Raw genomic sequence first — 26,540 nt, forward strand, 5'->3', positions numbered from 1 at the left:
AATGCATAAACACACGGAACTTCAAGCCAGGAAACTGATGACAAGAGATGTATAAGCAGCTCCTCTACGCACTTCCGTGGCCTCCTGTGACCCGCCCTACTCCCTCCCAGTTTTATTCTGGAACAGGTCCTGGGCCTGCTTTCTAGTCAAATTCAGCCACTCTCCTCTAAATGTGCCTGCACTCACAAAGCTTATTTTCCCAGCAATAACTGTCTGCCCATTCTCTGGTTATTGAACTTATTCGAGACCACATCAAGAAACAATAGCAATAATAATGAACTAATACGTATTGAATGGAAGGCATTGTTGAAGAATTTTATGTATAGTGATCCAGTTAATTCTCACAAAAAACCTAGAAAGTCTGGGCTATTGTCATATGCCCATTTTACACAGGAGGAAACAGGCACAGAGAGAACATGTCCAAGGAGAACCGGTAAGTGAAGGAACCAGGGTTCACACCTGAGCGGCCTGGCTCCACGGGCAGCAGCTGCCCTTTCATTCCGTATACTCTTCCGCCTCTGGAAATGTCACCTGCTCCCTGTAGCTCTCTCTCTCTCTCTTTTTCTGTCTTCCAGTTCAGACTTAATGTCTCTTCCTCAAGTGCCAGCACTTTGTACAAACACATTCTGTTGCACTTATCTCTCTTTATTGTAGTGATTTGTTTACACATCTGTTTCTTCCATTAGAAGCTACACCATTAGTTGCTTGGGTACAGGGAGCATGACTTAACGAGTGGTGAAACCTCAAAAGCAAATACATAAAAGGTGTGTGCTACCATTATGTGGTCATTTAAAACAATTATTGCATTTTTTACCTAGAGCTAGGCATCGTGCTGGCATTACAGAAAACAAAGAAATGCTTAATAGAGAGATTAAAATTTTTTCATATTTAATGTGTGTGTGTGTCTGGACTAAGACTGAGAGTACGGCTATGGGAACCCCAGAGCAAATCTTCTCATCAATCTAACATTTGGGTTTGAGGCAGTGCAGCCTAATGGCTATCTTGCCACTGTTCCATCTAAAAGCAAAATCCTCCAGCTTATGAGCCCTGCTCACTGACAGAGCTACCAGTCTTACTTCTCATTCCTGGCAGAGACTGAGGGGAGAGCTGGACCTGCCTAGTTAAAAGCAGAGTAAATTGTCTCACAGCAGTCCTGAATAAACAACCCGATCCTTCATTCTTATTTTTTTTATTTTAATCGTTGTTCAAGTACAGTTTTCTGTCCTTTACTCGCATCCCAGCCCACCCACCCATCCCTCCCCACCTCCCTCCCATTTTCACCCCCCCAGCTTTTGTCCATGTGTCCTTTATACTTGTTCCTGTAAACCCTTCCCCCTTTCCCCTGAAATTTCCTCCCCAATCCTTCATTGTTAAATAAGACATACAACCAGAATCATCAGACAGCTGAGGCAAACCAGCATCTTGAAAGAGGATATATATACAAAATAATAGACTCCATTGGAAATATGTTTCAGAAATCACAGGACAACTCTAAAACATCTAATTAGTCTTCAAGGGAAAAAATGTATAAATAACATAAAAATAGAGTACTATGGAAAGGAGCACCAAATAATGGAAAAACAACATATTCATAAGAGAATAAGTTGAAGGCATTTCCCCAAAAGTAAAATATCCTCCACAAAAATAAAAACATGAGACAAAAAAGTAGAAGAGAGAGTCAAAGAGAAAAAAAATAACAGAAAAAAGTAGAGAAGGCATTATGAATAAAATAATGGAAGAAAACTTCTCAATGCTATAGAATACAGAAATCTTCATACTGGAAGTGCCTGTTCAGGATTCGACAATGTGAATGGTTAAAACAAATCATACCTGACAACATACGTGTGATGTATTATAGAATGGTGCACTCGAAACCTATATAATTTGGTTAACTCAATAAATTCAATAACAACTTTTAAAATACCAATAAAAAAAGTTAGAAACATTTTTTTTAAGATTGTATTCATCCATTTTTAGAGAGGGAAGGGAGGGAGATAGAAAGAGAGAGAAACATCAATGTGTGGTTGCTGGAGGCCGTGGCCTGCAACCCAGGCATGTGCCCTGACTGGGAATCAAACCTGCAACACTTTGGTTTGCAGCCCAAGCTCAATCCACTGAGCTATGCCAGCCAGGGCTTAGAAACATTCTTGTGAAATTTGAGAACACAAAAGATAACAAAAGATTCAACAAGCTTCCAGAAAGAACCACCAACATTTACAGAGCAATGAAACTTAGCCTGCGAAAAGGAGGAAGCTGTGCTTTCATGCAACCGATAATGGTAAGGTAACTTTTAGTCTACAGAAAATAGATATCCTCTTATCAAAAAGAAAAGAAGCGACAGAAACTCCAACAATAAAATTTAAAAATAAACTACACAAGGATATTATGGTCCAAATATTAAGCATGATTGTGGAATCGTGGGGGAGAGTCGACAGAGTAGAAGAAAAAGGAGCCATTTGGAATTTGATCCCCCATCAGGCACCGTCTACTTCTAGTAGAACAGGGGCTGGGACGCTGAATCCACAGAGGAAGAGCTGAGTCCTGCCGTCCCAGTAGCTCTGCAGAGACGAACAATTTTTTTAGAGACAAACATTTTACAAAGCCAAAACCAGCATTTACTTCTTTTCAACTTCCAAAATCAAACTAGAGACAAAAGAAAAGCCTAAGTAATGATTATTAAATAGACTGCACACGTGATAAATCTGAGGATATTAAAATAAAGGTAGAACTAACAAAATTTAGAAAGCAGATGGGAAAAGGTAAGAGAAGATAATGGTAGGAATACTAATACCCTCATCTAATTTATGGAAAGATATAATGGCCTCCGCTTATAATTTGCAGTTATAAAGATAACCTAATGAAAGAACAAAAGATAAAATTTTCCAAACTTTGGAAAGAAAGGAGGGAATAAAATGAGATGTAGATGTGTCAGTTATGAATCAAGAAATAGTGAGTATATTACTTAGAGTTACGGACGAAGCCACTGGAAGAGTGTATCATGGGAAACACTGAAAAAGGCCTCCTGGGAGAGAGGCTGGGGGAGGCCAGAGGCAGAACTGCGTCGTTCACATGGTGCCGACCAGGACAGACGCAGGGTCTGACCCTGTGGCCTTTAGACAGACTTTAAGCGAATGACTCTTGTATTAGAAGCTATTTTTTAAAAAAGGCATCAAGGGATTCTGTTAATACAAAAGGGTATATCCTAGATTAAGATTCTGAGCAGGCCTCCCTGAGGACATGATATTTCAGCTGTACCTTGAAATCTGAGTAGAAGTTAAGCAGAGTGACCCTTGCCTGAGGAGGAATTTTTTCCTTTTGTGGGCCTGGGGTGGGGAGTGGCCTATGGGAAGAGTGAGTGAGGAGCTTTCAAGGCAGAGGCAACAGCACATATGAACTCCCAAAGCAAAGTGGGCTCACCACCTTGAAATAATGGTGTTAAGTGCTTTGTCACAGGAGCAGTCCCCCCTAGCCCAGCCCTGGGGGGATAGAGCACCTGTGACCCCAGAACATGAGGCCACCAAGCTGCGCAGCTCCAATGTGGACAACACCCTCTAGACTTGTGCTGAGTCATGGTGGAGGGTGAGGTGTTCTACAGAAGGCCAAGGTCAGGCCAGAGGCAAAAAGGAAACTTAAGGATAGTGGAAGACAGCTCAGAGCAGCCCTGTGGGGGGCGCCTCAGGGAGCCCGACCCAAGTGGAGTCCAGAGCTGACAAGGAGAGTGAATGCTCTGTGCCCCCATGCTTATGGTGGCCTTGGCTTTCTCTCAACATTTCTGTCTCAAGTTGCTCACCAACTTCGGTCTGTCTCAGAGGAATCGTTCCCGTGTCACTTTCTTTGCCTTCTGATAAATGGAAAATAGCAGCAAGAAATGCCGAGTTTGTTATTTCCACACCTTGCCCCTGGGCCAATGTACTATCTGCTCTTGGGGGAAAAGAAAGATGAGAGGATCTACAATCTTTTGTTTTGCTCGAGAGTCTCTTCCCAACTACTGTGTGAGGAGATGGGACTCAGAAGGGGAACAAAGCCAAGAAAATAATCAAAAGACCTTACGCTTATTGAGAGCTTTCTTTGTTGCATGCAATATGATAAACATTGTCATGCAATTTTGCATTTAATTTATCCTTGAAAGAATTCAAAGAGTGGCCACTTTTATTTTCTCTGTTTTATTGATAAGGGAGTCTAGGCTCAGAGAGATGAAGTGGTTCACCCAAGAATATGTAGCCAGAAGTGATCAAACTGGCATTTCCACCCAGGCAGGCTGACTCTAAGACATCCCTCTCTGAGAATAGATTCTTCCTGAAAGGCTGAGAAAGTAGCTGCATCTCATCTCTCTTCACAGAGCATTTTAAAAAGCCAGTAAGAAATATACATGTTACCACTGCATGTGAATTCAGTGCAAGTAACCAAGGAGAGACTCCTTTGTGCTGAGTTTACCAAAGATCAGCCCAGACTATTTTTTTGTTTTCTCAGAAACTTTATAAAGGCTAAATCTGCTCATCAGTGAGGTCCTTGAAGGTCAATACCATGTCTTACTCATATTTTTTCCCAGCACTTAACACTATCCAGTTTACAGAAGAAGCTCAATAAATGTTTGCTGAAGCCAGGTTTTGGTTCAAAAAACTGCAATGATTTTTCTGACCAACCCAACCTCCTTGTGACCTCCACCACTTTGTGCGATACTGGTAAGAATCGTATTCCCCGTGCAGCATCTGAGGGCCTTGCACGATTTAACCTATCCTAAAACGCATTTATGGGAATTCCTGGAAGGTTTCAGTGCCTCGAAACCCAAGGGTGGTGTGTGCACTTTTAACTGTGGGAGCACAGCCCAACCCGACTGAGGGAGACAGCTCTTAGCTGACTGAGAGCCGTGGGGTTAAGCACGCAGACTCTCGACTCAGACGCCATCCATTCAAGTCTTGGCTCTGTTACTTTGCAGACTGCAAAACTTTGGTCAAATCATTACAACTCCCCATGCCTCAGTTTCCTCAGCTATCAAAAACTATAACAGCATGTACCTACCAGGGTTGCTGTTGAGGATTGAATGAGTTAATGCATCTAAAGCGCTTGAAAGAGTGACTTACAAAGAGCTAGCCCTTAATAAATGCCAGTTGTTAGTAGCTGGGGTGTAGCTCATTTAAAACACACCCATTTACATCTCCAGAGGAAGGCATCAGGCCCCCATTCTGTGTACACATTTTCTGTCAGTCCTCCAGTCCGCCCTGCTGACGGGTCTGAAGTGATTTGGAACCTGCCAGACAGGGCAGTGACCTTTTCAACATCAAGTTAATTAAGGCTGGTGAGTAGCTAGAGTGTAACGTTTCATGTCTTCCCATGTAGTTCAGTGAGAAAGATTTATTAACTCATTAAAATGTCTTGTTAGTTATTTTAAGCTACTCAGAATGACTGCTACTTTCAGCCAGTGACTTCTCCCCGAAGAGACCAAGAATAGAATCTGACTTTATTGACTTCCTATGGTGGCATTTGCGTCACTAGATCATGTTGCTCCAACATTAGCATAAAGAGCTTAAACAAGTGTGATGGTTGATTAAAACTCACCTGCCTCTGGTGACATGCAGAAGGCTGTGGCCATGCCACGGTCAGGCTGGCTTCACATCCTGCTTCTCCCTGCTGCGCAGCGGAACTGGCTGAGCGGGCTGAGCGAGCCCCTTCCAAGGAGCTGGTTCTGTGTGAGGTGCTGACCACTCTTCCTGCAGACCCGCTGACGGAGCCCCCAACCTCACTACTCCATCTCTCTGTGCGGTCCATCAAACTGCTCCTTTTCTAAAACAGAACCTCTGCTGCTTGCCCATCTGCTTCACCCCGTTCCTTCAATCAAATTGCAAGAGGATAGTCTTTGTGGAAGCTCACTTTTTTGTAGAGAGCAGAAGTGCTACTCGAGATGCAATTCCCCAAATTTCCTTCTCACCCCCATCCTGCAAAATGTGCAATAATAAATCCACACTTATGTTTTTGGTCTATAGGTGCACACTCTTATATTTTCCACATTCTGGGGTTAGATCACTAAGGCAGTAGAACATTGACAATGTAAGCTGGGAGGGGGTGAAACCAGACTCTTTGATGTACCAGTTGTGTGATTTTGAGCAAAATTATTTACTTCATGTCTCATGTACTTCAATAAAATGGGATAAAACCTTCCTTATATGACTGCTATGAAAATTAAATTTTTAAAAAACCACTAAGGTGCTTAGGAGAGTGTACTTCAATAACTAAGTATCAAGTTAATAGTTTAATTTGTGTTTTTGTAGTTGTTGTTACAATCTACCAGTGGACAGGGGCCCAATCACTTCCTCACAGTGCCAAGCAGAGCTCAATATTTAATAAAGTTCTTTTGATAATGGCTATTGATGAGAATAAGAATGAGAGGAGAAATGCTAAGTAAGGTTTGGGTTCTTAATAAAGTAAGCAAAAATGATTTCCTGAGCAACCAAACTTCTGAATGTGTTTCCACCATCATCTCCAGCTTCCTACTTACATGACAATTTCCTGCTTTCAAATATTGAACACTAAACAGGAAATTAGTTTGAGGATGATGGTCTGCAGCCAAAGAGAAGAAAGCAATTTCCGTGGCAAGTAACCAGATACTCTTCCTAGGAAATTTTCTTCAGAAAAATGAATATATTGAACATGGACCTTGAGACAATCTCAGTGGACTTAAAAATTTCACTCCTAGAAATGAAGGGTAAAGTTGCCTTTCCTTGTCTCGATGGTCCAAATCACCATCTTCAATTTTATTTTCTAAGTGGAGATTGCCTTTAGAGATGCAGAGGAGGACTTGAAAGCACAGGGCTCTCTGGTGACTCCCTCACTGAGTTGAGCCACTTTCTGGCAGAGGAGCAGAGAGGCAGGGCCACAGAGCCTGGAGGGAGAATGCTGCGCGTGGCAGGAAGCTCAATAAATATTTTGTTGATGATAAAGATGGTATTTTTAGCTTCACATTAATGTGATGTCCAAACAGGTACCTGGACACCCACTAGATTTCATAAAAAGCCTAATGCTGACTACTTGAAAAATAACCATATTGCATAATAGAAACTTTCCACTATATATTATTGTGATTCTGTGGCTATGCCACTTGGGCTAGGATCCACAGTAATCAAGGCTCCGAGGTAAATACAAAGTCAAAACCCCTGAATTTCACATGTAAACTATCGTGTGTTCAATATTGTAGAGCCTACCAAAAACCAATGCCAAGATGAGAAAACATCAAGCAATAAAGCTTGATCCATCCCTCTCGCACGCAAGCACACACGCACATACGCTTGGACACCGCCATCACCATCAACACCGTCTTCCCCTCTTTGCATGACCCATCCTGAAAATTAATCAGCAGCTTTAGTGATAGACAGAGGCTGCGAACCTAGCCAGTCCAAGGTAATATACACGTAGACGAATGCAGCTTTGGGGAGTATTTTGTCAGTAATGGAAAAGCACAAATAAAGAATCAATTTTGGCTCAAAGGTGGATAGTAAAGAAGCAGTTAGAAGCCAGGGAAAGTTGGCAGGTGTTTCAAAAGAAGATGCCAAAAACCAAGTCAGAAAGCTAATAACCATAATATCCAACAGCTGTGCTGTGCTTACTCTGTGCTGAGTACTGTAATTGCATTCTCTCTTTAAATCCTCCAGGTCAACAAAGTAGCTACTATTATTTTCTCCTTTGCAGGAGTGTTAATTAGCTGGATTCTGGTAATCACATATATATGTTTATATATATATTTATATATAATCATTATATTGCACACCTTAAGTGCACATAATTTTCATGTCAATTGTATCTCAATAAATGTCAGAATAAATGGTGTTCATTTTTAGAAACTCTACTTGGTTTTTCAAATTTATTCTTTTGTCGATTTCAAGGTCTTGTTTTTACTGTATTCCCTCCATTTTACAATTTTAATAATTTTGAACGTTTAAATTTTAATATTTAATTACAGACCCAGAAGACTTTAAAAGTTATTATTTCTACTTCCTTGGGTGTCTATTTCCCCACTTGTGTCTGCGGACTTGACCTCATGAGGATCCCTTCCCTGAGTGGCTTCCACAGCTTTTGTGCACTCTTTGTGAATTATTGTGCCTCAGACTCCAAGGTGTAGAGGTGTCTCTGGAGAGGTTTTACAGTTTCTTTACCTCTGCCCTAGAGGTTTCAGGTTCTTCTATGTACATCCTTTGGTTGTGGAGTCCCATGCTACTGAGTTGTATAAATGTGAATGTTGCAAGAGTGGATTGTTATTTTGTGTTGATTTTTTCCCCCACCAAGAAGCTAGGGTGGATACCAAAAGGCCCATGGCATTTCTAGGAGCCTATAAGCATAGTTATCTAAGAATGTAAGAATGGTTTAACATTAGGGAAAAAATTATGTAATTCACAACATTTTAAAAAATGAAGAAAAAATAATGAAAACCTTAATGGATTCAGAGTCTTTCATCCTTTCAGAATTTTCAAATAAAACAACCCTTAGAAAACTAGGAATAAAAGGGAAATTTAATGTGATATAAAGTATGTACCAAAAATATAAGCAAACATTGCATTTAATGTTAAATATTGGAAGCATTCTCTTAATGTCAGGAGAAGACAAAAATACATGCTATTGCTTCCATTCAGTTTGCTCTAGCTAGTTCAATGAGATAAGAAAAAATGATTTGAAAAATGGAGCAGAAAAATGTTATTTTTGCAGATAATAGTCTTCATGAAAATCCTAAAGAAACTTACAAACCACTTCTAATAACAGTTCAGTGAGGTGCTAAATAGAAAATCAATTTATAGAAGTCATGACATCCCAAGATATCAATAATTAAAAAATACAATTTTAAAAATTATTCCATTCACAATAGCTACAGAACTATAAGCTACCTGGAAGTAAATATGAGATGTTCAAGGCCTGCCCTGGCTGGTGTGGCTCAGTGGATTGAGCTGCCGGCCTGAGAACCAAAAGGTCACTAGTTCAATTCACAGTTAGGGCACGTGCCTGGGTTGCAGGCCAGGTCCCCAGTAGGGGGCATGCAAGAGGCAACCAATCAAATTATCTTACTCACATCGATGTTTCTCTACTTCTCTTTCTCCCTCCCTTCTCCTCTAAATATGAATCAGATGTTTTTTTTAAAAAAGACGTTCAAGACCTTTACATTAAAAATTATATAAATTTTTGGAAGAACTTTAAGATCCAGATAAATAGATGTTTCAGATTTATAGGATATCTCAATATTATAAAGACCTATGCATTCTAATGAAAATTTCAACAGGCTTTTTCACAGAATCTGACACCTCAATTTTTATTTAACAATAAAGAGCCAAAATATGTTTTAATGAAGTTGAGAGTTTCACTCAACCAGATACCACTTCTTACTATACAGCTACAATCATGTAAAATTCAGTGAAGTTTTGACACAGGGGTCCTGGTGGTGGTGGAAGAAAATGGAAATAGAACACCAGGCAGAGAATTTGTGGGTTAGCCCTCCCCCACAGGCCATCTTTCAGGAACAACCTTTCCTGCCTCTACAAGCACAAGGACTTAACAGGCTGCCACATGGACAGCTGGGTATCTGCAGGCTTGGGCCATTCAACCCCAGAAGATCTTATCTAAAAGTGGCAAAAAAGGGAAGGAATAAACATAGAGTATGAAATGCCCTTTTATATTACACTTTGTAATGATCTTTTTTTATGCTTGCTATTTTCTGTTTTCTGTATTAGAGAGGAAACCTACCTTTCCATACTTGAGTTGGGACACATTCTCCATTGTATCTTACTATTGTCAGCCATCCAGGATAAAAGAGAATAATCTCCACACAGCTGAAGGAGCTGTGCCCAGATTACATTTGAAGAGCTGGACCCCAGACAGCTCTTTCTGGGCCCACATCTCCACTACTACAGCCGCTAATCTAATACCCTTCTAAGGATGGAAGCTCATTAGTAGAAGACTAAGAAACCAATATGGATAATACAAGGCAAAAACTTAATGTTATCTCGACTATAAAACAAGAAGAACTTGTGGAAAAAAACTTCTAAACTAATATCTTCTCCTGTATATTCACTTACCAAGAAAGTAATAAATAAACTCCTATTATATAATTTAGGACTCGGCGAGAAGGGACTTGGATTAGTCTGCTCTGGTTGCCATAACAAAATATCACAGACTGAGTGGTTTAAACAACAGATACTTATTTTCTCACAGTTCTGGAGGCAGAAGCCCATAACCAAAATGCTGGCAGGTTTGGTCTCTGGTTTCTGACGAGTCCTCTCTTCCCCCCTTGCAGATGGATGCCTTCTGGTTGTGCCCTCACCAGGCCTTTCCTCTGTGTGTGTACAGATCAAGAATGAGCTCTTCCCTGGCCAGTGTGGCTTAGTGTGTTGGAGCATCATCCTATAAACCAAAAGGTTGTGGGTTCGATTCCTGGTCAGGGCACATGCCTGGGTTGCAGGTCCAGTCCCAGTTGGGATGCATGCAAAAGGCGACCAATCAATGTTTCTCTGTCACATTGGTGTTCCTCTCCCTCTCTTCTTGTCTCTCTCTTAAACAAATTCAGTAAGTATGTCCTTCGGTGAGGCTAAAAATAAATAAATAAATAATCTAGTGGGGGAAAAAGAGTGAACTGGGGTATCTCTTCCTCTTCCTGTAAGGACACCAGTCCAACAGAATTAGGGTCCTACCCGTATGACTTCATTGGAGCGCACCTGCCTCCATAGAGGCCCTGTCTCTAAATGCAGTTACATTGGAGGTTGGTGCTTTAACATACAATTTGGGGGAACATAATTCAGTCCACAATAGGAATCTCCTCTAATCCTGAGCCAAGAATTTCCCTCAAACACACGACAGCTTGATGTCATTCTGACTATACATCCATGGGGGAAAGACAGCATGTTCAGTAAATGGTGCTAAGATACTTTGTTATCCATATGAAGAAGAAAGTTAGGTAACTAACTCCAGTGCACACAAAAATACGTGCCTGATAAAGTCCTCAATGTGAAAAGCAAAACTTTAAAAACATTAGAAAGTATTAGAGAATATAACTAATATCAAGTTTCAGACAAAATGTTTAAGTAAACCACAAAAACCTATACACTATTAAAAAAGATTAATATATTTGACTACATTAATATGAAAAAATCTCTATGCTAATATCGCATTTAGAAAAGCAAACACAGTAAACCATAAACTAGCAAAGATATTTACAAAGCATATAACCAGCTAAGGTTATAAGGATATATAAAGAAGCCCTTCAAAGCAATAACATAAAGCCCAAAACCTAGTAGAAAAAAAAATGAGATAAACATGTAAATCAATAAAGAAGAACCCTCATGGCCAATAAACAGTATCAGGAAAATACCTATTAATACACAGTGAACTCACATTTCTAAGCATAAGCAAATGACATAAAACTTAATGACTGAGTTGACGTACAGAGAATGGCAGTAATTTAAGATGACTCCCACATTTCTAGTCAAGCACTAAGATGCATCATTAACCAGGATAGGCGATGTAAGAGTAGAAACATATTGTCAAAAAAATTAAATATTTGAGTTTGAGGTAACTGAGGGGTATCCAGCTGATAGTTGCACACCAGGTCTGCAGCTCCCAGGGAGACGCTGTCTGGCCCAGAGAGGGAGATTTGGGAGTCAAGAGCACACAGGTAGTTGTTCAGACCATGGCTGTGTTTGAGATTGCTCATGAAGACGGGAGAGGATTGTAGCCAAGAACAGGTACAGTGCAACCGAGGGGAGATTCCTATTGGTGCTTTGTTTTTGCTTTGCATTTTTAAATCATTTTTGTTGTTACTAACCAATGCATTTGAAGTGCAAGCTATCCCTGCATCATTTTTCTCTTTAATGGAAGATGAGTTTGTATTGGCATTTGAGAGACCTGTGCAATGATTTTAATAGATTAAGGTCCCATTGGGGGAGAAAAAACACTTGGAAACCTGCAGGAGAACTGTATGTTTATTTTCATAAACAAGAATTTTATAACCAATGCATGCCAACCATTCTACAATATCTTGGGGGAAATTACCACTATTGTTGATTGTGGAAGGTTTCTAATGTTGATTAGCCATGTAGTCTAAAGGGATTTGACATTGACGACCTCAATGCCGCCTTTGCTGAGGAGGCTTCCTTCTCCACTCCCACAGAATAACGAAGACACAGGGGCCATCTGCGCAGGGCTGCAGTGCTGTCCCTCTGCAGCGAGAGTCCCTGATCACACTCACTTTGTTACTACATATTGAGGAGGCAAAATGCTGTGCTTAACGGCTTTTGTTTCTCAAATATGAAGAAAAAACAAACTTTTGTTTCTCAAACATGAAGAAAAAGAATTCATTTAGAATGAAAGTAATACATATCCCACAAATGGAAGCATAATTTTAGCCAATCTTTTTGTAAAACTATGAATTTACTCCTATAGCTATATCACTACAAAATATGTAATGCATGTAACTTATTCTTTGCTTTTAAATATCTTTATCATAACAAAATTTCTGCACCTGTGTTTTTATACCATTTTATAAAAGAAAAAAATTATTTTTAAAAAATATACCTAAAATTTTTGCCAACATGCATATATTGATATAAAGATGTTTTCTTTATAATGAACTTTAATATCCATGCCAAGCAGAAACAGAAGAATCTTTTAATGTGCTAAATTTCCACATGGTTCAAACCAAGTTTCTATTGTGTTTGAAAAATGTCATGCAAAGAATTAATACATGAACTATTAACATCACAAAATCATAAACTATCCAGACACATTTTAATTATAAAAACATAGATCTATTTATTTATAAAATACAATGAACTTTTATGATTTAGAGTAAGCACTAATAAAGAAAAGCCTAATGCTCAAAATTTGATCAAAAAAATAATTTTTCTTACAGAGAAGTTCTAAACATAAATCATATAAAGAGGATGAACACACCTTAATCTTACTTCCTTGATTAAGTGAACTTCAAAATTCACTTACAACATTGATAACCACCCATTATCACTGTACATATTAAAGATTTAAGGCACAAGAAAACATTGAAGCAAAAACACAGAACAGATTTTCTCTAAACGTCTTCTAAAATTGACTACAGTCGTCCCATCTTCTTAGATGCCATTGCATTGGTGACAATAACTCACTCAATTATAGTAGGTGGTTCAAGCTGATGAAACTACAGAGATTTCATTTGGTACCATTCATGGATTTAAGCTAAATTGTTTTGGCTTAAGGTGATGGAGCTAGCTCTGTTAGTTACCTCCTGATTTGGTAGATGCTTTATGGTTATCCAGATATTTTAAAATTCTTTCCTAATTCCCCATATCCTACAGAATGGTATGCCTCTTCATAAACAATATCTTTCTTCCTTACTGGCCTGTGGGGACACACTTTCATTCTCTACCCAAGTCACTTAGACTTCATGGTAGGAAATATACTAATTGCATGTGGTAAGAGCAAAAATCAGACCCTTTTATAATACCAGGACATTTTCTGAGAAGCAAAAATCTTATATTTAGATACATGATATTTAATAACCAAAACTTTGTGTCCATCACATTGGAATGACAGACTAACCTTTTTAAAAAATGAGTCCATCTAGGACATTGCATTCACATAAGGAAGCTACAAAGCTGCTGCACTGAACTTCAACATGAGCTGGCTAGTTTTATACTATTTGTAGTGAATCTGACTGCTTGTTAGCAAAGAGTCCTCTATACACTCATGTAAATCACACACACATTCACAAGCAGTAGTAACCTTCTGCCCAAACCTGTGTTGGTATGAAATATCCTGCACTTAAAGTATATGGTACTTAAGACTGGTGACAAAGAAGTAAAGAACTACGTGCAGTAAATATTTCAGGAACTAAGATTTCTATATATTCACCCATCTCTAAAATAAATCTTTCACTGAAATGCTGGTGGCTTTCTTATTTTTAGAAGAAATTTAAATCTCTTAAAGTCTTTGGGAACTAAGTCTTAAAGCACCATGATATCCATCATTTTTTAGCATTTCCTCTCCATGTTTTTAATGCATTGCCTCTCTCAAAACAGCTTTATTCCATTAATAATGAAGAGGCCTTTTCAATATTTTAAACTGCGAGTGCCTCTGTATAAGTATTTCCTATGTATATGTGTATGTCTATATAGTTTATTTCTATTCCAATTGGCACCAGTTCAGATGCGATGCTGTTTAGCAATTAATCTATTCTACTTTCTGAAATTTTGTTTCTGCTATGTACTGAGGGGAAAAAAATGAAAGTACAGAGCTAATTCTGTAGGAAAGTCCGTTAACAAGATAAAGATGCCTCCCTGTTGTCCTGCAGCCACAATTTTAAATACACAAATGTTTCCTTGCTGAATTAACTTCATCTTTTGTGAAGAAGATAGGTTATTTAGTGAAAATTTTTAGGATGTTGATTTATTAGTTATAGGTTGAAAGAGTTAGTATGAATAATTTCATATTAGTACATCTTCACAACTGTGGGTCTACAGAGGTCGCTGCTGATGCTGGGCCACACACACATGCATGGGCCATTCTGTCTCTATAGACAACAGCAGGAAATACCACTCAGAATGGAACAGAGTACATGGACTATCACAATCTTCCTATGAGTCTTGCATTCTAATATCCCCCCCAAAAATAACTAAAAAATGTTTACATAAACACTCACCTTATGGCCACAGAAAAAAATAATGAGTAAAAAGTTATCTTATGATCATGGTGTCATGTTTTATAACTAGAAGCCCATGAATTCTCAATAGTTACCTTAACAGACGCTAAAACAGGTAACACATCCTTAGCATGAAAATGACTTTATTTAGTTAAAATCTCCTTCATTTGATCTGCAAAACTTCGATGTTTTAATTCAACTGATAAACCACTTGTTTACAAATATCATAAAATCAATTAAGATTAACAAGAGTTCCATAAAATTAAAACCATGAAATCTATCATAAAAGCTAACACCTTAAAGCATTCTATTGGTTATCACATAAAAGCTACATGAGTTTCCATAGCACCCTCGCTCTGTAAAACCTGGCCCCTAACTGAAGCCTAACCAAGATCTCCACTGCTCCACATGTAATGGTCTCCAACCTGCCAGGGAGTCTCCATGTGTGGAGCTACTCTACCCCAGCAGCTGCCATTCCCATGGAGAAAACGTCCACATCTGTGAGGTGAATTAACTTTCATTATTCATGTTAAAGTCATCTCCAAAATGATGTCCATAGTTTTCATTGGTTAGATAATACATTTTATTCTTTTTAAGTGATTAGTAGTTGTTCATCCCCTCAAGTTAGATCACAGTTGTGGCCTATCACCTTCTTGAAATATATTTAAAATATAAAACTTTGCAAAAAAATATAAAACTTTGTTTTTAATGTAAAAGAACATAGTTTTCCTTTAATATGATTTTAAAAAGCTCCTGAAAACCTAAGCTTTATAGGACGATGAAGAAAAGGAGAAAAACAAGACACAGAATATCTTTATTGAAAGGAAAACAGAGAAAATCTCATTAAAGAAAGAAAAAAAATGCCTTGATAATTAGTTATATAATTTCTTATATTTAATCCCTTATTTTTACAGATGATTTAAAATCATTAACCCAGGCCCAGTATGGGAATTTAACATTGAAAAACCAGGTAGTCTATTTTTCCCTAGCAACACAAGATTGTTGCTTGTCATCTATGACGATTTTTATCATCCCATTTGACAATATGCATACTCGTAGACAGCACGATCTAGATTTCAAGCTAGAAATATAGTGTCTCATCTCTAATTCAACCTCCTAGATTAATATACTCATATCATTATCTCTTTCTAATACTGTTACATTATAGTCTCTGCTTATACTTCCTATTTGTGGAAAATATTGAAGTGGCTGCTAGGAAAAATATATCCATTTGCTATAGCATTATTAAGTATTTTATATAACTACTCTGATTCCAAATAGTTGGTTATAAAACCTGGAGGGGAAATATTTTAAACTTACAATTAATAATGAATTCTATGAAAACACTAGCAGCTTAAATTTCAAATTTATAATTTCTACATAACAAAAATATTATTTATATGTTTCTCCCCATATATATCTAACAAGGCAATTGTGAGTTATTAATCCCACAAACTAATAATTCGGAACTGGTTTCATTATACCAATTTTAAACTTTTTTCAACAATTTCTATCAGATAATTTCTAATTATATAGAAAGGAATCTGCTAGAAAGTCTAAATATAACTGGCATGAAAATAAGTATTTGTTGATATCCTTAGGGACAAAATGTAACAAGACAGTCTCCTAACAGAAATAAGGCAAAAAGCAAGTGAAATTGAGCATGAGAAACTCATCATAAGCCTACATTTTCCTTTTGCAAAATTCAGTCTTTGGAACAGTCAATATTGAGTTTCCTAACATGAAGAAGCAGGGAGGTATATTACTGGTAAAGGGACACTGGGTCAGTGAAAATCCATAGGATACTAGGAATTTGCACACCATCCAGCCAGCCTCAGTAATATAATTGGATGTTCCTTTATAATTCCATCCTGAAAGCCACAAGGATCAAAACCTGAAGCACTTAAGGAAGGAACATGACAATATTAATCACCAATACACTAAATGAATACTTCCTCCTTCCAAAATGGATACCTCACATTCTTTTTAATTCTTTTTAGGTGGATTTTGGCTAAGGAGGAAGAAAGAACAGAGTGTCAACAAGTCATGGAAACATTTCAATCTACTGCCATCTTCAAATTATCTCTGAAACTAAATTATAATTTGTTTATTCAAGAGTTATTGCTTAAAAAATAATACATGCTTTCCTATTATCGTTTAAAACTATGCCTTCTTATGTAAGTGCTTTAGCATATGCTGCCATCTAACAACTTCACTTCTAACTGTGAGAAAGTAGGCAACAGAAGTAATCTCATTTCTTCAGCCTTTACAGAAACCAGTGCCCAACTGCCTCCCAGTCAAATTTTCCTCTACCGCTCTTCTCTTATTTGACTTAGCGACTTTAAAGAACACATCCCTTAAGAAGTCACTCTCCTTTAGTAGTTACTCAAAGTTATCTAGTCTTTCCTTTAGGTCTCTAATTTTAGAATCCAGTAAGTAGTTCTCAACCACACTGTCATGTTATGTTTAGCAATAAGTATATGTGTTATCCAAGTATTATAACCCTTCATTTTTCTTATGACCAATATACTCTCTTTTTAAAAGCCATCTATGCTACAACAGCATAGTCCTTGCTTTGTTTATTGTCATCGTTTTCCTGTGGACCAGTGATCTTTACTTCTGGCCTTGGTGGTCTCTGAGGGTCTGAGTCAGCCTGAGAAAAACAGATCAAAACGAAGATATTTAGTGGTTTAGTTGCAAAGGTAATAAAACTTACAAGGAAAAAAATGCTCAGTATTCCATTTAACCATATAAATACTCAGTTAAGAACAGAAATTGGGTAGCTGTGTTTTTAAGTGAATCATTGCCCAGCGGACACACCAGTCTCCACACCACTGCGCAGAAGCCCTTTCTGGAGCCCAAATCCACTCTGTGCTTTAAGTGCACAGACTTATTTCTTGTGTGCTTTTTAAGGGCTTTTTCTTCTCTTGATGTTTTTCTTTATTTTCCTTTGAGCCTTTCTTTTCAACAGCATGTTCATATTTTTTCATTTTAGCATTTTCAGAGAAAAGGGAAGAGAAAAATGTAGTGATTCTACCCTCATGTCATATTAGTCCAGTCCCATGCAAGCTGTTCTTCTGTTAGTTTTCTACTAGAATTCTCCAGTTCTTTGTGACTACGGCACCAAGCAGCACAAACTAGCAAGCAGATAAGAGCAGAACAGGATATGAAAACACAGAGGCAGCATTTCTCCAGCAGCAGCCTTTGCCCCTGCCACTCGGACACCTCATATGTATTAATGATATCGTCTCATTTATAATTTGTCTTTCCCCACTAGATTGAAAACCAAGGGGCCGAGGTTAGAATTAGGTGATTCTCAAGCTCTGCTCCATGGAATCCTGGAGGCTCCACAGTCCCCAAAGTGCCACCCACGTGGGGAGAACAGGATGAGCTCCAGGTCCCTTTCCCCGCAGGCTGTGGTTTATGCTCTAAAACAGAAAGATTGCTGAAACTATCTCTTTGCATTGTTCTCTTTTGAAGTGTCTCAAGTAGCATCTTGAACACAGTACAAGCTCAGTAACTGGCAGGTGGTTATTGCGTATTTGTCATGTGTTTCCTGCTGTTTTCCTATAATCATGTCACACCGTCCCTAAGAGCTGTTACATGGAATAAAATGTTACATGGCACACTGAATTTTTAGTCCTTTTATAAGTAAATAATTCTTTTGAAAAAGTTAATTATTAATGTATAATTAATAATTCATATAAATCTGGTTTTTCATATAATTGGTATGCTTAAAGTGTACCTATACTAATAGAAACAGAATGAAAACAAATACAGTATCATTATAAGAGAGATGAGTCAAATAAGGTTGAATCTCTTGTGGGTAACTGCTCTGTCTTAGGCAGTTGTATAGTCCTTAAAATTCCTAATTAGTCACATATCAGGAACATGTTCATTTGGTTCCCAAGAATTTAGATTTGCCCTCAATACATACCATTAACACCTGTACTTCAAATTATATAACCTTGATCTTGCCTGCTACCCAATTCCTATGAAAGGCCTGTTTTTAAAAGTTAAATTTATGGAATGGAAGGTCATGCAATCTATTTACTTCTATAAAAAAACATTTGGGTTATAACATTAAATGAAGCTAAACTACCAGAAAAAAATGCATAATTGGATTTTACTGTCTGTCCCACATAGAACTTATACTTTGATTTTATGCTGTAAACATTCCTCAAAGGCCACTACAATAACAAACAGCTTCAGGACACTGAAGACATGCTACATCGGTGTGCTTCCCATATGAACCCTCACACAAGAGATTTTGCTTCCCTTAATAAACATTTTTTTACTTCTTTGGGAAATTAATTTTGTTTCCTAATGGAAATAAAGGAAATCATGTAATTGACTGAATTCTGTTTTTAATTTAGCTACAATCAACTTCAGAATTAGCTAAATTTTAATAGCCATGTAGAACTGTATATGGGAAATTTCTTACAGAATTGGACTGTGATTACCTCATGCTGAGAAAAGACAAGATACATTGAGTGTTTTGATTTAGATGTTAAGAGTGTTTCTGTATACACCATACAGTGGATTATAGATAACTTGGTACTAGTTACTCAAATCTGGCCACAAAAACATTTTGCATTTTACCATTACTAAACTTAGTCTCCCCAAGAGAGATAAAACAGACAAGTCACGAAAAAACAATCAAGAAGACCCCATTCATCACGGGGTTGTCAGGGATGAAGAGACCAAGGCTCATGTGAGGGAGGAGGGCCTGGAGCTGCTGGACAGACAGGAAGGAAGGGCACAAGCAGACTGTGAGAACGCTGCGGGGCACACTGGCCTCTTATACTGAAAGACTCAACTTCAGTCCGTCCATCATCGGCATCTAACTTAACCCATCATGTCGAACTTTGTCAGTCCTATGGAGGAATGTCAGAACTTGACAATATCCTGCTCTAGGGCCGTGGTGGTAAAACAGGCTGGGCAGGAGTCTTCAACATGTATTTCTTCCCCTTGCTGTGTAATGAATAGTACTGCATATTATTAAGTGCTTGGAATATTGTGTACTTAATTCAATTAATCCATTTAAAGTGGACTAAACAAACTAAAGTGTAATATTTCTAGAGAGCAAAGAAGTCACCTATAACAGAGACAATGTTGTTTAAATCATGTCTGTGTCTCACTGGTCTTGATAGTCTTTGCTGGTCTATAACTTCCCTGGTCTGAACTCAACTGTATTTATTACTTGTGTCTCTCTTTTGTTGTATATGTTCTTAGGAGGCTCCCTAAATTTTTTGTAGAATAAGGTAGGAAATGGATGGGATGGATGGATGGTTGGACACATGGATGAATGGATAGATGAATGGATGGATGGCAAGAAGGATGGACATATAAACTGCAAGTTTGGTGGTTGAGAGTACTTCTTAACTTACTAAAATAATATAGTCATGTAAATGGCACTGACCATCCCCTATTCAACAAGTGGTTTCAGTGCACGTCCTAAGTGCTAGAATAACTCCCTAAGTATGCACACACATTCATGCATGCACACAGGTGAGCAAAAGCAATAGAAATACCTCTTCTTGAGCCCTGGCTGGTATGGCTCAGTGGATTGAGTGCTGGCCTACAAATCAAAGGGTTGCTGGTTCGATTCCTAGTCAGGGCACATGCCTGGGTTGCAGGCCAGGTCCCCGGTAAGGGGCATGTGAGAGGCAACTACACATTGATATTTCTCTCCCTCTCTTTCTCCCTTTCTTCCTCTCTCTCTAAAAATAAATAAGATCTTAAAAAAAAAAAAAAAGAAAAGAAATACCTCTTCTTGTTCATTGCCAGGCGCTCCTTGAGACTTTATTTCCTCCTCCACTGCCTCTTGAAGCTCATTATTGACCTGATCCAGTTCCTCACCATTTTCTTCATCTGTGCCTCCACTGACACGCTCAGGGCCTCCCTGCTCATCCTGGTGCTCCGGCATCTCCTCGGCCTTCTCAGAGGCAGCTGTAGCCTCCCCACTTCCTTCCTCTTCAACTTCACCATTCATTCCTGAAAACTCTTCCTTCTTTTCTGCATCCTTGCTTTCTTTCTCTCCATCTTCTTCCTCATCTACTATTTCTGCTAGCCTCTGATGGATCAAAAGGAATAATGGGTTACAATAAGAAGTGTGACAGACATTTTCTGCATGTTATAATAATGTTTAGTTTACTTGACTATAACATAATAACTATTATGTAAAACTTCCTCACATTTGCTTAATACTTTACTGTATATATTGTGTTAACCTTGACCGAGTGCCTAATGAACACCAGTCTTCATACATGTATTCTCATTTAATCCTCACTCACAACATTCCAGTGAGGCTGGTATTTATTCCTATTCCACAGGTGGCAAAACTAAGGTACAAACAAATCAAATATCTAATTCAAGATCCCACTGTTTCTAAATGGAATGGCCAGAATTAGAACTAAGCATGTGACTCCAAAACCAATGCTCTTAACCCCCATGGCAGAGAGAAATCTATACTGCAAGGTCCTTGCTGACGGTCAGTGGAGTGTCTGACCCAGAGGAGGAAGTAAGAGAAATTTTTGGTGGAGAGAATATCCTCACCACTGGTGCCTGATGTGTATTTATATCTCTAAATAAAGAGGCAATGGTAATGGCACCAGGATGTGAACCCACCAGATTTTCTAGCGCCAGATGTGGACACTTTTCTACACAATGCTCAAGAAAGTTGACAGTATACTTCCAAATACCAAAACTGATTGTTATGCAAATATGAGACTGAGAAACTGTTAGTCTGGTGTATAAAAATAATAAATGCTTGAGTATTTTAAAAAGTATAATTAGGCATAATTATACTGTTATTTGGATGCATGTAAGCCCTCTTTAAAAGAGAGCAGGAGGCTGAGTTCTAGAGCCAAGACTTTGGAGGGAGAAAGACTCAGGGTCAAGTCCCAGCCAGGCACTTACTGGCTTTACCTAACTCCTGTGAGTTTCAGATTCCCGCTTATAAAATGGAAATACAATAAAACTTCCATGGGGACCAAATGAAACAAGTTATATACAGTGCCTGGCACATCACAAATCCTTAAAGAAAAAAAAAAGCACATTAAAATCCCTTCCCATTTGTTATGATACATTCTTTCCTGGAGCTATTATATTTCAAGATTACCCAATAAAATAATAGGGGGTTTTTTTGGGCGGGGGCAGTTTCTAGGCTATTTCGAAAAAACATAGAATGTTTGGACTGCAGACCTGCCTCTTTCCAGCTGTCTGATGTTGGAAAGATTGCTTAATCCTCTGGCATCTGTGAAATGAGGGTTTCAAACACAATTAACCTTGACTTCCCCTCCAGCTCTGAAAGTCCGTTCTCTTCTCACTACCCAAATACTTGTTATGGAACTCTTAATGGTCTTAACAGTTTACATAATGAGTTAACATAAGCTTTCAGTTTTAGAAGTAAAGAAATAAACTGAAAATTCAGGATAAAATTCCACACAACATTATTTTGAAGAAGAAAAAGTTGAACCATGAATTCCTATATTCTGTCAAGAATAAAGTCTTAAATTTGATTACATGATATCAAAGATGCACTTTTTAAAATTAAGGGGAAAATACTTGCTTTTAAGATATTCCAAAAACATGGAGTTTGTCATCATGCAGATTAATAATAGTACAGTGAGGCTGATCTTTCAAATTTTCATTCAGATGCTTAATGTCAAACAGTATAGGTAGGGCCCTGGCCATGCCTAAGTGTGCTGACCAGGGCAAGGCCCTTGGGAAGGCCAAATGCTGGGCAGAAGCTAAGGCAGAACGGAAGTAGATCTGCCAGATGGCACAGAAAGACAAGAGATTCATGAAATGTAACCCACACTGCTGCTGAGGATTTCTGGGTTTTATGCCTAAGACCTAAATGAATAAAGATGAGAAAATATCCCAGAATTAAAAAGAGTATATTCCTCAGATGGCCAATAGACATATGAAAAGATGCTCAATGTCACTCATCATCAGATAAATGAAAATTAAAGCCACAATGAAATGTCACCTTACACTAGTCAGAATGACTATCATCAATAAATCAACAAGCAACAACTACTGGCAAAGATGTGGAGAAAGGGAAAGACTTTTTCACTGTTGGTGAGAAGGCAGATTGGTGCGGTACTGTGGAAAACAGTATAGAGATACCTCAAAAAATTAAAAATAGATTTGCCTTTTGACCTAGCAATCCCACCTCTGGGAATATATCTGAAGGAACCCAAAACACTAATTCAAAAAAAGAGAAGCACCCCCTATGTTCATGGCAGCATTATCTACAATCACCAACATATGGAAGTAGCCCAAGTATCCATCCATAGATGAGTGGATAAAACAACTATGGGACATTTACCCAATGAAATACTACTCGGCCATAAAAGAGAAGAAAATTTTACCCTTTGTGACAGCATGGATGGACCTGGAGAACATTATGCTAAGTGAAATAAGCCACTTGGAGAAAGACAAATACCATATGCTTTCACTCACATGTGGAATCTAATGAACAAACTGAAGTAACAAACAAAATAGAGACAGACTCATAAAAGAGAGCAAGATGACAACTATGGGGGGGAGGTTGGGGGTGGAGGGATTAAGCAAAAAGCAAAAAGTACTCATGAACATGGACAACAGTGAGGTAACTGCAGGGGGGATGAGGTTTTAAGGAAGATAAATGGTAATGGAAAAACACAATAAAAAATAAAGCAAAATAAAGAAAACAGTATATCCCGATCTATACACCCATGTCCCACCCCTACTCTATAGGAATAAATGTGACCACACCTTGAAGCAGACACACTTTAAGTCAGGAGCAGAGGAGTTTGGCAAAGAAAAGGGAGGGTACTGTCATTATAAAAACAGAATTGATTGAATGTTCTGGGTCAGACACCACTGAGGAGCAAAGGCTTCTGGGGGGCAGGAAAGGAAATAGCACCAGGAAGTCGGAGACCTTCCACAATAAGACACGAAGTCAGGGAGGGGACTCCAGATGGGAGTGGGCTAGAATGGGGAGCCCAGTCAGAGAATCACTGTGGGTGGCTCCTCACTAGCATGTCAGAGGATGCCAGGAGAAGACCCAGAGACAGCAAGGTCCCTTCCTGGTGGCTCTGAGGGATTTAGGGGACACTCACCAGGGGACCCTAGCAGACATTTGGGGGCTTCTCAGCCACCATGACTTGAGCAGATGGGCCTAGAGCACTGGTTTGTGCTAAGCTGTACCCCAGATGCTGGGCATTAGGAGACAAACACAACATCTGTGACAACAGAGAGCTCAGAGCAGTGCGGTAACAACTGTGCTATAACAGGGCACAAGGGGAGAAGCAGTAAGGGCACGTGTCAGGAAAGGGGCATCCAAGGTGGGATGTGGCAGCCTGCTGCCTGCTCTCACGTCTGGTCACTGAGACTTCCAACACCTGGTATGAATGGTGTTTGTGGGTGAAGATAATAGACAAGAGGCATACTCATCACCTGTCTGTGCCGAACGAAGGTCATGCTCAGTGCTCATCATTTCATGCAACCTTCGCAGTAAACCTACGAAGCATGCTTCTAATACCCACTTCACAAACAAGGACCATGAGGGATGGCTCAACACTTCTGGCATCACATAGGGAAACAAGCAGGGCTGGGATCTGACCCTGAGGCAGTTCTGCCCCAAAGTCCCAGTATTCTCCCTTACACAAATCACAGATGACACTATGTCACCTCATTGCCATGTAAGCACACTCAGGTGTACTTTCAGTGGTTGGAAATGTGACATCTGCAGCCAGCAGCACTACTTTAGGGAGGACACAATACCAGGTTTGTTAGGCAGAGTACGTGGAGCAGTACATTTTAAAAAAATCAGAAATACTACAGCACTAACGACCAATAAGATTTCTTTTTAAATTATCTCTGAGAATTGGATAAATGTAGATCACTCTCCTAAAATTGTTATAATCCTTACTGTGCCTACACTTCCCTATTCAGGGCAACTTTTAGTTTCGATTTAAAGACAGGTTATATTTTCCTAATAAAATATTCAAAGAAAAACCCTAAAAATTTGTTGTAATCATTTGAAAATCTGGATATATTCCTTGACTCTCTGGGAATATATTACAAGGGCTTGCTAAACTCTGGTAAGGTGACTGACTACCTCTTTTCTAAATGAGAAAAGGTCTGTTTTCCTTTCTTGACATCTGGATTTATACCTGTAAGCTGCAAAATGTGCATTGGCTTTTAGTTTGTATTTCCTATCTTACCCCTTTCTTCACCACTCCCAATTCCCAAATACATTTACTTTTTTTCTCCTTTTAATGCAAAGGGCTGGCAAATGCTCTAATCTCTTCTGAAGGGGAAGGAGATGCAAAGCCCCATATTCAGGCTCTGCTCTCTTCACTCTTATTACCACCGCCACCACAAACAAGCAGGGTTACGTTTCCACCCCTTTACTTCTGTGAGCACAGCTACTGCAGTAGTCATCAAATGAATCCACATCTAGTTAGCTCAGCTTCAAGAAATGCAAGATCGTGGTGCTGAAATACCAATTTGATCAATTTAAATAAGACAGTAACATTAGTTAAAAGGCTTATAGTCCTTTAAAATATACTGAGTGTAAAACAAAATTTATTATTACTATGACACTACAATTCAGGGCAAAAATGCTGCTATGACAGATCTGTAATGAATAAATGAAAAGCAATGTGCTTTTTGGTGTAATATCCTTTGAAGTAGGCATTAAATTATTAAAGATGTTTTCAGTGTATACATCAATCAAATCATCCCCAGAAGGAACACTGGTTTTTACATCCATGCACACACACATAGATAAAATCTGTACCATCGTGAGGGCCTGCAAAGAAGAAAAAAAGCCTTCCTCTACAAGAAGGTGGGTGTCCATGTTGGAAGGGAGCTATTCCTTAGGATAAAGAAAAATACAAGAGGCAAAGTGAGTGACTTGCACACTTCCTCAATCCCCTTCCTTCTTTTCTTGCTATAGAAAAACCATTGAAGGGGAACCTGGTACCCCTCCCACAACCCAGAACTGACACCCAGCCCTGGCACTAGAACTCTCACAAAGGAGGATTCACTCAGGCGAATGGGATTCTTTGAAGGCCACCAGCAAGACTATGCTCCTCATATTTCACAGCTAGAACAGCTCTGTCCTGAGAGCCCGGCCATGAGCTAAAGAGCTATATGCAAAGACAGACACAGAAAATCACATATTGTATGGTTTAATTTCTATAAAACATTCAGAATAGGTAAATCTGTAAAGACAAAAAGCAGATTAGTGGTTGCCAGGCTTGGGGAGAGGGGAGAGGAGAGAGGAAGAATGGAAAGTGACTGCTGAACAGGTATGAGGCTTCCTTTTGGGTGATGAAATGTCTTGGCACTAGATAGAAGTAATAGTTGCGCAACATTGTGAATGCACTGAATGCCACCTAATCGTATATTTAACAATGATTAATGGTTCATTTTGTTATGAAAGTGTTACTTCAATTTTTTAAAAGCTATATATCCAAACTTTTGACTATCAAGTACTTACTTATTTATCTGGCTACCTCTCTGTGTCTGCTAAGGCATCCAAAGAATGTGTCCCTTAAGTTAGGGACCTAGGGTTATTTCCCTGTTTTACTCCACAATCTGACTCCTGACAGCCACCTTACTTGCCTCTAGTATAAAAAGCTTCCCTTCACAAAATGTGTGATTTTTGGTAGTAGGTCAATGGTAGTGTTGAATAAATGAGGAAGCTGAATGGAACTAACAAAGAAATTTAAGAAATCAGCTTACTTTGAATTGAAATATAGAAAGTGCTAGAAAAATACGTATTACATAGCTACATTCTGTTTTAATAATGGGTTTCCACTCCCCTTTCTACCCCCAGAAAAAAAATTTTCCATTTCTTCAAAATTCCCAAGTATTTCTC

The 26,540-nt window shown here is 38.7% G+C and overlaps 1 protein-coding gene across 3 annotated transcripts in view; it reads right to left on the reverse strand.

Moving 5' to 3' along the window:
* Window positions 1-14,782: 14,782 nt before the first annotated feature.
* DCDC2 (doublecortin domain containing 2) overlaps window positions 14,783-26,540 on the reverse strand; it is a 178,762-nt gene continuing 167,004 nt past the window's right edge. For all 3 annotated transcript variants that reach the window (XM_045847163.1, XM_045847162.1, XM_045847164.1), the window contains 2 exons: window positions 20,427-20,732; window positions 14,783-17,309 (listed from right to left, as the gene is read on the reverse strand). In XM_045847163.1, the coding sequence (XP_045703119.1) occupies window positions 17,205-17,309; window positions 20,427-20,732 (411 nt within the window). In that variant the 3' untranslated portion in view covers window positions 14,783-17,204. The remainder of the gene's footprint in view (window positions 17,310-20,426; window positions 20,733-26,540) is intronic.

This window comes from Phyllostomus hastatus, unplaced genomic scaffold, assembly GCF_019186645.2.
Source record: "Phyllostomus hastatus isolate PE091 unplaced genomic scaffold, TTU_PhHast_1.1 phas_contig_524, whole genome shotgun sequence".
Lineage (NCBI taxonomy): Eukaryota > Metazoa > Chordata > Mammalia > Chiroptera > Phyllostomidae > Phyllostomus > Phyllostomus hastatus.